We start from the raw sequence: 13330 nt of genomic DNA, 5'->3' as shown, positions 1-13330 counted from the left end.
TAACAGTCTCGTTATCAGCCATGCTCTTTCAGTGCCAGATGTTTCTTAGGTCTTCTCCTCTGTTTCAAGGTTTTTCTCTTTTTCTGTCTCTCTCTGTTGGACAAAGTGAATATGGCTTGTTGGCACCCATCTAATTCCTTCTCCATCTGTTTGTACAAGCAAACCCTCTCCCCCAAGCAATTAACCTATCTGGTCCCTTCCATTCACCACTTTTTGGATCTCTCCACATCACCTGGAAATTATATTGGAGATGCACGCACTGGACATCGCCCTTCTGTCGGGTTATAAAGCCTGTATTCTCCCCAATTGTAATCCCTTTCTCCCCTCTAATTGCTTCTCTGCTAATTGATCATACCAGAATACTGAACTTCTAAAGACTCTCTGGGTGTAAACTTGGCTGCCATCATGCCCCACCTATTTTTTGCTTTGGACCCTGGGGCTTGGCCCCGCCTCTCGTTTCCCTGGGGTTAATCTACATTCTGAGGCCCAGTGGAAGCCTTTGTTGCATTTTGGACACAGGGTTTGAGATCTTGTTCTACCACCCTGAGCTCTCACTCTATCTCTATGCCAACACTGAGCTTTCAGATGCCCTACTTTACAACACCAAAAGCATCAATGAGTCTCTCTGGAAGTCCCTTGCCTAGAGGAGCTCTGTCTTCCCATGTTCATCATAGCCTGGGTATAAAAGGCATTTGTGCCCACTGCGGCACAGTACCTTATGAGCTCCTCTAAAGGAGCATCCTTCTGTAGTCCCAGGGATAATTCTTCTACAAACCTCATTAGCATTTTCTCTAGCAAGCTGCTTTATCATTATTCCTGTTGCTGCATTTTCACCATTCATTCATATGACAGCTGTCTGCAAAAATCCCACGAAATCAGCAAAGGGTTCATTTGGAGCTTGCTCTATTTTTGTGAAGGCTTCCTCTCTATCTTGTCTTCCTTGGGAGGGTGCCCCATGCTTTGACTGCAGAAGCAGCAATTTGCTCACATGCTATCAAAGGGTAATTAATCTATGCTAAAGTATCTGCATACTGACCTTTACCTGCTAGTTGTCAAAGGTGATGTGTATATTAACTCCTGTTTGCCTATTTTGTTGAGCTTGTATTCTCCAGAGTTCATTATACTCTGAAAGCTACAAGGAGTTTTGTCCCAGTTCTAAACATGTCCTTGCTATAGATTTCCAATTACTAGGGGTTAAAATTTCATGAGCCATATTCTCTAATACCATCTTAACATAAGATGATCTAGCTCCATAAAGAGTGCAACCTTTTTTCAGATCTTTGATTTTTTCCAGATCAAAAGGAGTGTATCTTCTCCTTTGTTGACCTCGAGTCAAACTCTTGAATAACAGGGTAAGCATTTAGTTTTAAATCAGTTATATCCTGCCCTTCTTTTTTAGCTTTAACTAGTGCCTTTTGTAATCTTGTCATAGGGGGTGGACAAAGCTGCTTCATGGATGATGCTGATGGTGTCACTGCCCCTTCCCTCCCCCTTCTTCCTCCACAGGTCAAGGGATGGGGAATGCCCTAATGGCTTCTGCTGAAAAGCACCACACCCTTTAATTTCATCAGGATTGTACTTAACTCCTTTTTTGTCTAATTCTTCATGCTTTTCAACTTTTTTTTTTTTTTTTTTTTTAGTAACCTCCCCCTCCTGTTTTTCTTTTTTCCTTATTCTAATACTTATATAATTCCCTAAAGCCAATTGTATTATGTTTTATTTATATAGAATGTTTCTTTAGGAATTGAATCAGGACTGTTATCACTGTAATCAATTCACTTAGTTGCTCTCCTTGTCTGGCTCTAATTCTTCCTTAGAGAACGAAGTGTATTTTAATATTTTGAAGAGTTCAATGATCTGCTTCCAAGTTACAATCAAACCTTGTTTTTTTTTATTGTTTTTTTAATAATAAGAACTTTTTATTTTCAAAATGCACACAAAGTTTTCAACATTCACCCTTGCAAACCCTTGTTTTCCAAATTTTTCTCTCTCCCTTCCCTGTACCCCCCTCTCCTAGATAGCAAGGAATCCAATATAGGTTACAATCCTTTAATCATGTGCAATCCTTCAAACATATTTCCACATTTATCATGCTGCACCAAAAAAATCAGATCAAAAAGGAAAAAAAATGAGAAAAAAAAAAGCAAAGAAACAACAAAAAGGTGAAAATACAATGTTGTGCTCCACATTCAGTCCCCATCGTCTTCTTTTTACATGCAGATAGCTCTCTCTATCACAAGTCTACTGGAATTGCAAGTCTCAGTTTTAAGGGAGCAATTATATAATTTCTAATTCTAACCTCGAACTCTAAATCCCAGGATACTTTGTATACCCACAACCTCCTGAACTCAACTACAAAACTGTGGATGAAACTATTCACTATCAGTAACAGCTAACAACTAGTGTGCACTGTTAAGTACTAAACAATTTATTATTTCATTTGATCCTCACAACAACCCTGAAGGTAGGTGCTATTATTATTCTTATTTTACAGATGAGGAACTGAGGCACACAGTGCTTAAATGACTTCCTCAGGACCATTTAGCTAATAAATATCTGAAGTAGGATCTGCTACTAGTACTACATAAAAGGGAAAATTCTAAATGAAACAAGAAGAGGCAATCAAGAGATAAAATAGAAAATTTTAATTGTGATTTCATCAATCAATAAAACATGTTTTAAATACTTACTGCCAAGTTCTATGTCAGGTAGCTGATGATAAACTGACAATATTGAAATAATCTTTGCCCATAAGAAGTTTACTTTCTAATAGAAGAAATAACAATAGAGTTCAGCTAAGTCACGATGAAAAACTGAAAAAGGATCACTCTTGTTTGTCTTTCATTCCCGAAAATGAACATAATATCAAGGAGATGACACCATGACATGCAAGTGAACTGAATTTAAGGAGGGAAGAATGTGCAAACTCATTAGTCTTACTTTCTCCTCTGGAGCCACCTGGGTCTATTGGCCAGATATGGATCATTATCCTCTCTTGCATATATTGGATCCTATGAGATATTTATGGGAAATCTTTTTGAAAATGAAAATGATGCAGTAAAAATTATTCTACTTGGTACTTAAGAGATGATTTCCAGATGGATCAGAGATAACTGAATCAACCTGAAAGAGTTGCTAAAAGAAAACCTGAAGTGTAGGAAAATACAAGTTACTTGTCTTAACATAACTGATTCTATTTTGTATTATGCTACCATTCTGTAACAGTATTTTGATGTTTATCTTTTCAATAATAACATAACCATATTTTCTATACAGGTTGGAAAAAAACATGAATTTATAAACATAACAACAAAAACAACTAAAAATTAGAGAAATCCCAAGATAAAAAAGAAAGCAAAAATGGGAAAACTTGGTAAACTCTACCTTATCAGGTCAATCAAGTTAATGTAAATAAAACAGATAACTGGCTACTAATCAAAACTTGGATAGAACCATAATGACCAGAGTTAAAATTGCAAAACTTTTTAGTTTTGTTCTTGGGTCAAGAATAAGACAAGATCCTATGTTCTCCTGAGATTCAAACATCTCTTCCTCTCTTGCTCTGCCCATTTTCTTTGATTGAGGGCAATGCTGATCTGCCAGAGAAAGACACATGGCCTCTCACTGGGCAGAGAGGAAACTATGTTGAATAGTGATATAAAACATGCTTACTGGGAAGCTCTGGGAAATCAAGTTGACGCTTGTTCCTGTTGGGATTAATAGTTGTACTGAATGCATTAGAATGTACTCTATTAATAAAGTTTGATTGCTAGGATTGAGAAGTGTAAATTGAATTTGTGTTTCTATCACAATAATTAATGTTATGTAACTAATTTATGTGACAATAAATCAGTTTTCCATCTTCACAGTGCATTAAAAGAGTAAGAGAAAAAAAAAGATACTAAACTTTAGGATAATTGTAATTAGGATAATAGGTAATTGCTATTAGAAACATTGAAAATGATGTAGCCAAAGATACTTAAACAGTCACATAAGCAGAACAAGAATCAAGAGAAAGCAATATTGTAAATATGTGGAGAGATTTGTAAAAAACCCAAATAACCAAAAACCAAGTAAGTGAAGATCATGAAAATTATATGAAGTAGAAAGGAAATCCCTTTATGCATATACTGGACAAATACTGCAGATAAAAATTACCAGGTTTCACAAAGAAATGAGAAAAAAAGTATGCCTTAAGCAAATTATACACAATGCCATTAAATTTCTCCTTAAAAATAAAAAAACTCCACCATCCTGTTTTTATACCAATATTTTCCAACAATATTTTTCCAAACAATCAAAAAAGAAAAATTCACTAAACTTTTATATGCCTAACACCATGCTAGGCACTGGGGATAGAAAGAATAGATGGAAAATGAAGGGGAAGATACTTGCAATTGCGTGTAAGGGAAAGTATGTGTAAATGGGGAATGGGGGGTGGTCAGTAACAGCTTCATGTACAGGGATGGCACTTGAGCTGAGCCAAAAAAAACTAAAGAATCTAAAATATAGTGATAAGGAGGGAGGATAAAATCCATTCATGGAAGATGGGGCAAAGATATAAAGATGAGAGATGCAGTGCTGGTGTAATAGTAAGAAATGTAAGTCTGCTAAACCACAGAGTCTGTGAAAAGAGATAATGTTATTGAGGCTGGAAAGGTCGATTATTCAAAATGCTTTGTATATAGTATATCTTATCAATTACATTTTGCTTTACAGTAAATGATGATTTTAAAACAGGGGTCCTCAAACTTTTTAAATAGGGGGCCAGTTTACTCAGACTGTTGGAGGGCTGGACTATATAGTAAAAACAAAAACTTTGTTTTGTGGGTCTTTAAATAAAGAAACTTCATAGCCCTGGGTGAGGGGGATTAACTGTTCTCAGCTGCTGCATCTGGCCTATGGGCCGTAGTTTGAGGACCCCTGATTTAAGACATTCAAGAAAAATGGAAAAATATTTTTATTTTTATGACAATAGCTTTTTATTCAACATTCACCCTTGCAAAACCTTGCATTCAAAATTTTTCTCCCTCTTTCCCTTCCTCCCCTAGACAGTAAATAATCCTATATATAGGTTAAACATTTGAAAAATATTTTTAATCTCTTACCTTGGCTGTGAGATCAGATCGTTCCTGTAATTTGTATGTTTTGGAGAAAAGAAGTCTGATTATCCAGAGAATTAGAATTCCTTCCAAAATAAGGTGATAGGCAGGAGCCTGTAAATCCAAACAACAAAACTGTAACTATATTAATCTCTAAAATAAGATGAAGTTTACCATTAGAAATTTTAATTTACTTTCTGTATTTCTCAATTCTGTCCCTCTGAATTAGTTATAATGCTCTCCCACTTTGGCCTACAATTCTTTCGGAGCAAAGTATAAATATAGAACACCTTTCTTTGGTGAAAGATTGTCCTTAAAGGGAGAGTTTTAAAGCCATTCAGGAAAGTTGAAAAGTCAAAGAAGAAAACCACTGTCCTAAGTCGCCACAATTATTTTTCTTAATGTACAAAGACCTTAATTGTACTTCATGAAAATATGTGAAGTATGATCTATATCCACATCAAGAACTTTCAAAGTATGAAAGTCTACCATATACAATACAAAGACTACTATATTAAATGTTGATTAAATGCTTTCACCATTGAACAGATATTTGAAATGATTATATCTGTGAAGAATCTGAAAAAGCTATAAAGTAAACTTTCTGCCTGTTTGACAAATATCTTTAAATCAATCTATCAACAAGTATTTATTAATTATCTTTTCCATGCAATAAAGCGCCACTGTGCTAGGCAGTGGATACAAAGACAAAAATTGTCCTTGCCTTTGGGAACTATTGCATATATAAGTTCATGTATATATAAAATAGATATGAGGTTATGGGAGAGAATAGTGTTACAATGCAAAAGCATGAACACTGTATACAAAAAGTAATGAATGTGTAATAAACAGCTGAAAAGAGACCAATGGGGGCCATGTTATAATGTTCTCTCAAAGACCAAAGAAATTCCTGTTTGCTTCTAGAAGCAATGGGGCATCACTGGAGCATGAGTAAGAAAAGCATTTTGGCAACTGTATGGAAGATAGAGTGAACTCACATGAAAATGAAGGTGATGCAAGAGATCCTAAGTGCCTGAAGTAAAGTTAGTTGTATTAATGGACTTGACAACTGGTTGGGATATGTAGGAGGATAGGGGAATCCAGGATGACCCAAGGTTTTCAGATGAAGAGAGGTTGGCTTGAGGGAAAAAAATGAATACTATTTTGGTCATTTTGAACTTTGAGATGCCTGGAGAGACATCTTAAACTCAACATGTCTAAAACTGACATTTTTCATCTTAAACCCTCCCTTTTAATCTTTCTCACTTAGCTTTGTAATCTTTATCATTTTGGAGTCCTCATTCTCCCTCATTCTACATATTTCAAGCTTCCTTTACAAGTTCAAATAAGATGTACACTAGAATGGAAAGGGGGAAAAAAACCAACAACAACAACACACAAAACTCCCTAAGTTGCTCTGTAAATTTGAACTACAACATAATTCACTTTGAGGAATAGAACAATCTACTGAGGGCTATTAAATTACTCAAGAACTTTAGCATTCCAAAACTGTTTCCAGCTGGCAGATTTCAGAAGTTAATAAGAACCCCACCTCCAGGGGAAAAAAAGGTTATGGAAAAGTTAAGAAAGCTCAAGGAAATTACATTCCCTCTTACAAATTCTTTCATCATACCAAAGATACAGGAGGGGTGTGTGTGTGTGTGTGTGTGTGTGTGTGTGTGTGTGTGTGTGTGTGTGTGTGTGTGTGTGTACACACACATAAGGAGTATAAGGAGATATGTGTGTGTGTGTGTGTGTGTGTGTGTGTGTGTGTGTGTGTGTGTACACACACATAAGGAGTATAAGGAGATATATTGTCAAACCAAACATTTAATAAAAATGATCAGAGCATATAATGAAGAAACTTAATACTTCCCTCAAATTGTAGTTCACTATATTTTTATTATTGAAATATACATATCTATCTAATCTATATAATTATTTATTAAATGAAAATGTAAAGTAAATGAGAGATTACTGGCTTGTTTTGCAATAGATTAGATGAAATAATATCTAATCTTCCCAACAAGGAAGAATTTTCTTTCACACCCAAAACAAAAATCCATAAAACTAAAGTACAGCCTTAGAACCAGTTATCTAGTTTCCATCCATATTTCTATTGTTAAAAAACAAAAAACACAAAAACTTATTTTTTCACTTCGAGAAAATAAAACCTCATTCTTTTTTCCAAAATCCCCTATTACCTTCCTTTTTTATGTCTTCAAAACACTCTCATTCATATTATTCTTTCTTTCTCATGTATTCCATTTTCAACACGTAGCTAGCTCCACTTTTAAAGATCTTTTGACTCTCAAACACATTTCCTAATTATCCTACCTTTCCCACATCCGGCTAAGCTTTCCTTTTTTTCCATTTTATCACTGGTTAGTTACTCCCCCTGAAAGAGCAAAATCAGTCATCTCGAATATCTTCTGTCAAGATATTAGAAAATGCCCAATTTTCCAGAGGTAAAACTTACTCATTACCCAGGGAATGAACGCCCTTTGTACTCACCCTCTGGCAAAATTGTATTGTTATTGTAGTGCTCTGACCAGCACCAGGAGTGCTGCAACCAGCACTCATTCTCTGAGCTGAGACAAGCTTGTATAAGTCCCCATGTTCCAGTCATGGTATGCTGGGACTCCAATTTGTCTCCTTGTTGCTATTACCTCTCACTGTCAGGGATACAGCTCATTAAGTAGTATTAAGATCTGCTCACACTAAAGCGGGTCCCTCTGACTAGAGACGGGGCTCCTGCACTACGTATTTGCTTGCAAGCTGTTTCCTTCACTTTGAAATTAAACTTGTTTGATTGCAGGCTCCTAGCCTGCTCTTGTGCACTCTGGCCACCCACAGGTGAGAGGCCGGCTCTCTCTGGTTGACACTTTCAAATGTGGTTTTTACCAGATCTAACCTCCTTAATCGCTTCCGTAGGCAAGAATTTTTTTTTTGTCTTCGAAACCCCAATATACTACTTTGGCACAACGCAAGCAATTAATAAATAATTATGTTTGTGGGTTTGAATAGGTTCTCCCTAGTACTTAATATACACACACTCCCCCGCCGCCTTAACCACACCGCTAATTGGATGAAAAAAATCTGCAACTCTCTGCCGACCTCGCTCATTGGTTAGTTTCCTCGTCAGTTCCTTAAAACCCACCACCGTGGGCCGCGTAAAAAGGCAGTTAAAATGCCAGAAAAGGGCTGAGTGGGCAGAAGAAACGTTCCGCGCGCCCTCCTTCTTTAGGACTAAAATCCACGTCCACCATCCGGCAGCGTTTGCTGCAGTGGCGGGGTAAGAAAAACTCACCTCGTACAAAGCCTGAACCATCTCAACCAGCACCCACTGCTCTCCAACCATCGCCATCGCAGGCGGGACGCAACTTCCGGGATTGTAACGCGCCAGAACGTAAGAGGCGCGTAATGAAGCGCGTTAGGCGGGGCCTTTGAATGATGACGTCCTGGTTTTTTTTTTTTTACTTCGGTTGCATCTTGAGGCGTTTAGGTAGCTGCGGTACAGCCCGATTTGGGGAAACGTTCAGATTGCATTTCAGTCACTTGTCTCCCAGATTTAGGTGATGATGCATGCAGATCACGTATGTGGATGTGTATGTTAACGATACGGTTATTTTAAGTTTATCCTGGAAGAGAAGACTTTCTAGAAATCCTCAAAAAAAAAAAAAGCATTCTAATCTAACCCCATTATTGGGGTTAACCCCCAATCTAATCCATTTTCCCAGTGGAACGTGTTTTTATTTCTTTTTATGGCCCACAAATGCAACATTACACATTTCCCCAAAACTTTTGTTTTGTTTTCTCCAAACCACTCACTCTTAGATAAGGTTTGCATGGGGGGTACCTTCTAAATGATGCTGTCTTGTCGTTTTCCTAGTGAGAAAACCTTAGACGTCAGCTCTTGGAATCCTTATCTGAATGCTCTTTCCAATCACCCAGATAGTCTAACCTTACAGAGAAATTCCAGTGATGAGGAACTGTGCCCAGTAAGGCAACCCACACCATTTTCTGATTGCTATAATTTTTAGGTAATCCTTTCCTCTTTTCAGCCAAAATCTGCTCAGCTGTAATTTACACCCATTAGTCCCTAATTCTGCTATATGTAGATAACCTCCTTCACCCCTCAGTTCAGAATAAAAACGGAATTCCTTTTTGTACTTTTGAATTATGAAAACCTTATTTTACAATTATGAAAACCTTATTTTACAATTATGAAAACCTTATTTTACAATTTTACAACCAGGTGCTACAAATGTAAATCCTATTTTACATATGATGAAAAGGCTTATAGCGCTTAAGAGGCTGAATCACAATACCAGTAAATTTTGGAGGTCTTGTTGATTCCAAAATTCTCCAATAAACTAATTGCCTGTCTGAAGAAACCCTAAACGCCAACTCTAGATTGCTTTCTGTTTCAGTAAGTGGTCGTTAATACTATGCAGGGAATATATGGAATCTGCAGATTTAGACCAGTATTTTCTCAATGTAACATCTTACCAGTCAGTTAATAAAAATTAAATATCTATTATGTGCCAGGCATTTAAGCACTACAGGATATGGGAAAAGGTAAAAGGTAGTCCCTACTTATAAAGAACTCAGACTAATGAGGGAGACCACATACAAACTATCAAGCACAAACAAGTTCTATGAAGGATAAAATTAGAAATAACCAACAAAGAAAAGACACAAAATTAAGGAGGAGTGGGAAAGGCTTCCTGATTAATATTCTAATTAATTTGAATATTTAATTAATATTCCTAATATATAATAAAAACACCAATAGTATTTTTTTAATTAAACTGTGGGGTTTTATCTGGGACTTGAAGAAAGCAGGAAATGGAGATAAGGGAGAACTCTTCCTGCATGAAAGAAAACCAGTGGAAATGCTTTAAGTCAAAAGATTTTTTGACTTAAAAGACTTTTAGCAACAAAAATATTTATAGTAGAACTTTTCATGGTGGTAAAGAATTGGAAATTGAAGGATACTCAACAATTAAGGAATAGCTGAGTAAACTGTGGTATATGATTGTGATGTTATAAAAAACGTCTTTTGAGAGAAACATAAAGGAGGCCAGGATCCCTGGATCACAGATTAATTGTGAGGGAGGTTTAAAATACAGGAAGATTTGGAAAGGGGAACAGGGAGTTTGGGAGAGGCTTTGAATACTAAATAGAATTTTACATTTAATTCTGAAGATGAAGTTTATTCTCTAGGAAGAAGGAGAGGTGACACAGTAAGATTTGTGAAATTGCTGTATTGTTTATTAATGATTGAAGATTGTATCTAATCACTGGAATCTGTAATTCAGAAGACAGTTTGACTACTTAACATTAGAGTCCATAAGATGGTTTGACATCTTTATAACAGTACCTTCTCTATTTTTCTGGGGTTTAGCTTGAATTCTTGCCCCAGATTTAGGGTGGTGGGATAAGTGATGAATTCCTGAAATTATGAGATGTTCTACCTAGTTATAAGTCAAGGATTGCTTAACACTGGACTTTCCAGAGAATATTGATTAACTCTGTTGTCCTGAGTCTTGAAATCCTCTCTTGTAAATCAGGCTAAATGTAAGTCCACTCTATACTACCTTTGTCAATTGAATATATAATGTTCTAATGCATTTAATGGCCATTGTGGGGTTCAGGATGTCAAGTTATTGCAACTGCTAGCCTTATTAAATAAATTGATCATGCTTGGAGACCTTGTGCCTCAGTTTCTCCTTATTGTAGATTTTTATCAGGATAGTTGGTGACCTCATTTGGAACCCAAGTGAAAGCATCCAATCCTAGGACTTCTCAGAATTACTTTCACAGGACTGTTCTGGAAGTTGGATTCCCCCTCAGGCCTCAAGGTTAATTTTCTCCAAGAAAAATTAAGTGACTTAATGAAGGTTACATAGGTAGTAAATATCCATTCCTTTTCTCACCTCTTCTTCAATTTTCCATCTCTCAGATATGCCTTCTGCTGCTTTTTCTTCCTTCACCTGTATCTCACATGATGAAGTAAAGTAACTCCTTTACTTGTTCAAGCGATTTCATTCCATTCCATCTCTTCCTACAGATTGCCCTTTTATTCTATCCCCATTCAATTCTATCCCTATTCAATTTCTGTCCACTAACTTATTTCCTATTACTTAGAATCATGTCCATGTCTCTCCTCTACTGAAAAAATAAACACACAAAAAACCAAAAAAAACCCCAACAAAACAATTACCAAACTGGTAATATCTCACTTAATCTTTCCACTATCATCTTATATTTCTTCTACTCTTTGTAGCTAAACTCCTTAAAAAGACTGTCTACCATGGGTGCCTTCACTTTCTCTCCTGTCACTCTCTTCCTAGCCCCTTCCAGTCTGGTTTTTCCTTATCATTCCACTGAAACTAAACTCTCCAAAGTTGCCAATATTCTCTTTGCTGCCAAATCCAATGATTCAATTCTAATTCTCAGTGATCTTTGTAACCTCTAAAATTGCTGATCATTTTTCCTTGATACTCCCTTTTCTCTAGGTTTTTGGGTTTTTCCCCAAAACTGCTATTTCCTGGTTCTTGTTATACTGTCTGACTACTCCTTCACTGTGTCCTTTTCTGGATCCTTCTCCAGATCATGCTCATGTAGGTGTCCTTCAAGGGTTTGTCCTAGGTTACCTTCTCTTCTTCTTTTGTATTATTGTAATTGATGATCTTGTCAGCTCCCATGGATTTAATTACCATCTCTATACTGAAGATTCTCATATTTATCCTGCCCCTACTCCTCTGCTGACGTCCCATTTTGCTTGTTCATCTACCTTTCATACAGCTTTAAATGGATGTCTCAACAGATAGTTTAAATTCATTAAGACTACTAATGCACTGTTGGTATTGTTGTGAACTTATCTAACCATTTTGGAAACAAAATGGGTATAGAACAGTGCACACCCTCTGACCCAGAAATATTGCTACTAGGTTTGTATATCAAAAAGATAAAAAAAGAAAAAAAGACCTTTAGCAACAAAAATATTTATAGTAGAACTTTTCATGGTGGTAAAAAATTGGAAATTGAAGGATACTCAACAATTAAGGAATAGCTGAGTAAACTGTGGTATATGATTGTGATGTTATAAGAAATGATGAGTAGCATCGTTTCATACAAATCTAGGAACACTTACATGAAATAATGCAAAGTGAAGTGAGTAGAACCAGTCATATTGTAATAATGATCTGCTGTGAATGACTTAGCTTTTCTGATCAATATACAAAATGATCCTTTTTTATTTTTTTGAGGACTTATGATGAAAATGATGTTTATCTCCAGAAAGAGAACTGATGAAGGCTGAGGACTGATTGAAGCGTACATTTTTTAAACTTTATTTTTCTTGCCTTTTTTTTTTTTTGCTACATGGCTAATATGGCATGATTTCACATGTATAACTGATATCACATTCCATGCCTTCTCAGTGTATAGGTGAGGTACAGTAAGAGAGAGAAAGAACTAAGAACTCAAAATTTCTAAAAATAAATAAATACAATTTGAAAAAAGAAAGAAATTCACTAAGTTCAAAGTGGAATTCATTTCCCCCTCAACCCTATCCTTCCTTCTACCTTCCCTATTATTATAAAGGCCAAATGCCATCCTCCCAATTCCTTGGGCTCAAAACTTGGAAAACATTCTGGATTCCTCAATATCTCACATGTTATTTAATTTCACTTTTGCAACATCTCTTGAATGAGATTCCTATTGCCTTAAGAATCAATTATAATATGCTTTGTTTTACATTCACAGCTTTTTATAACTTTACCTGCCTTTCCATTCTTCTTACAGCTTACTCCCAACATGTCTCCCTTTAATCCAGGGAAACTGACTTCCTGAACAATCTTGCTCCATCTTGGTATTTTCTCTATCTGTCCTCTGTCTCATTAGGTTCCTTTAAGTCTCATCAACAACTACTACAAAGACCTGCTCCTTCTCCTTCTTTTTGATGAGGGCAGGGTACCAAAGGAGAGGTGTGGCAGAAATGGATGAAGGTTTCCTTGCTCTCCAAGGCGCAAGTTCCCAGCAAAGGAAATTCGCTAAACTCAAAGGCTGTGATAAAAGGCTTTTATTGTTAAAGAGGCACCAAGAGAAAGACTTCCTTGGCAGGCAATATCATTCTCAAGAGAGAAGTGATTTGCAGAGACATTTTCTGAAAACCTATTTTATACAGGAGTTGACATTCTGTTTGCAAAGAGACATTT

At 36.3% G+C, this 13330-nt stretch overlaps 1 protein-coding gene across 2 annotated transcripts in view; it reads right to left on the bottom strand.

Annotated features, from left to right (window-relative positions):
- Nucleotides 1-8513, bottom strand: part of SPTLC1 (serine palmitoyltransferase long chain base subunit 1) — an 85501-nt gene extending 76988 nt beyond the window's left edge. For both annotated transcript variants that reach the window (XM_003762813.4, XM_031943822.1), the window contains exons 1-2: nt 8413-8513; nt 5109-5216 (exon numbers count right to left, since the gene is read on the bottom strand). In XM_003762813.4, coding sequence (XP_003762861.1) covers nt 5109-5216; nt 8413-8469 — 165 coding nt within the window. In that variant the 5' untranslated portion in view covers nt 8470-8513. The remainder of the gene's footprint in view (nt 1-5108; nt 5217-8412) is intronic.
- Between the last annotated feature and the right edge of the window lie 4817 nt (nt 8514-13330).

Source organism: Sarcophilus harrisii, chromosome 1, assembly GCF_902635505.1.
Source record: "Sarcophilus harrisii chromosome 1, mSarHar1.11, whole genome shotgun sequence".
NCBI classification, from domain to species: domain Eukaryota; kingdom Metazoa; phylum Chordata; class Mammalia; order Dasyuromorphia; family Dasyuridae; genus Sarcophilus; species Sarcophilus harrisii.
This window is presented reverse-complemented; position numbering and strand designations above follow the sequence as displayed.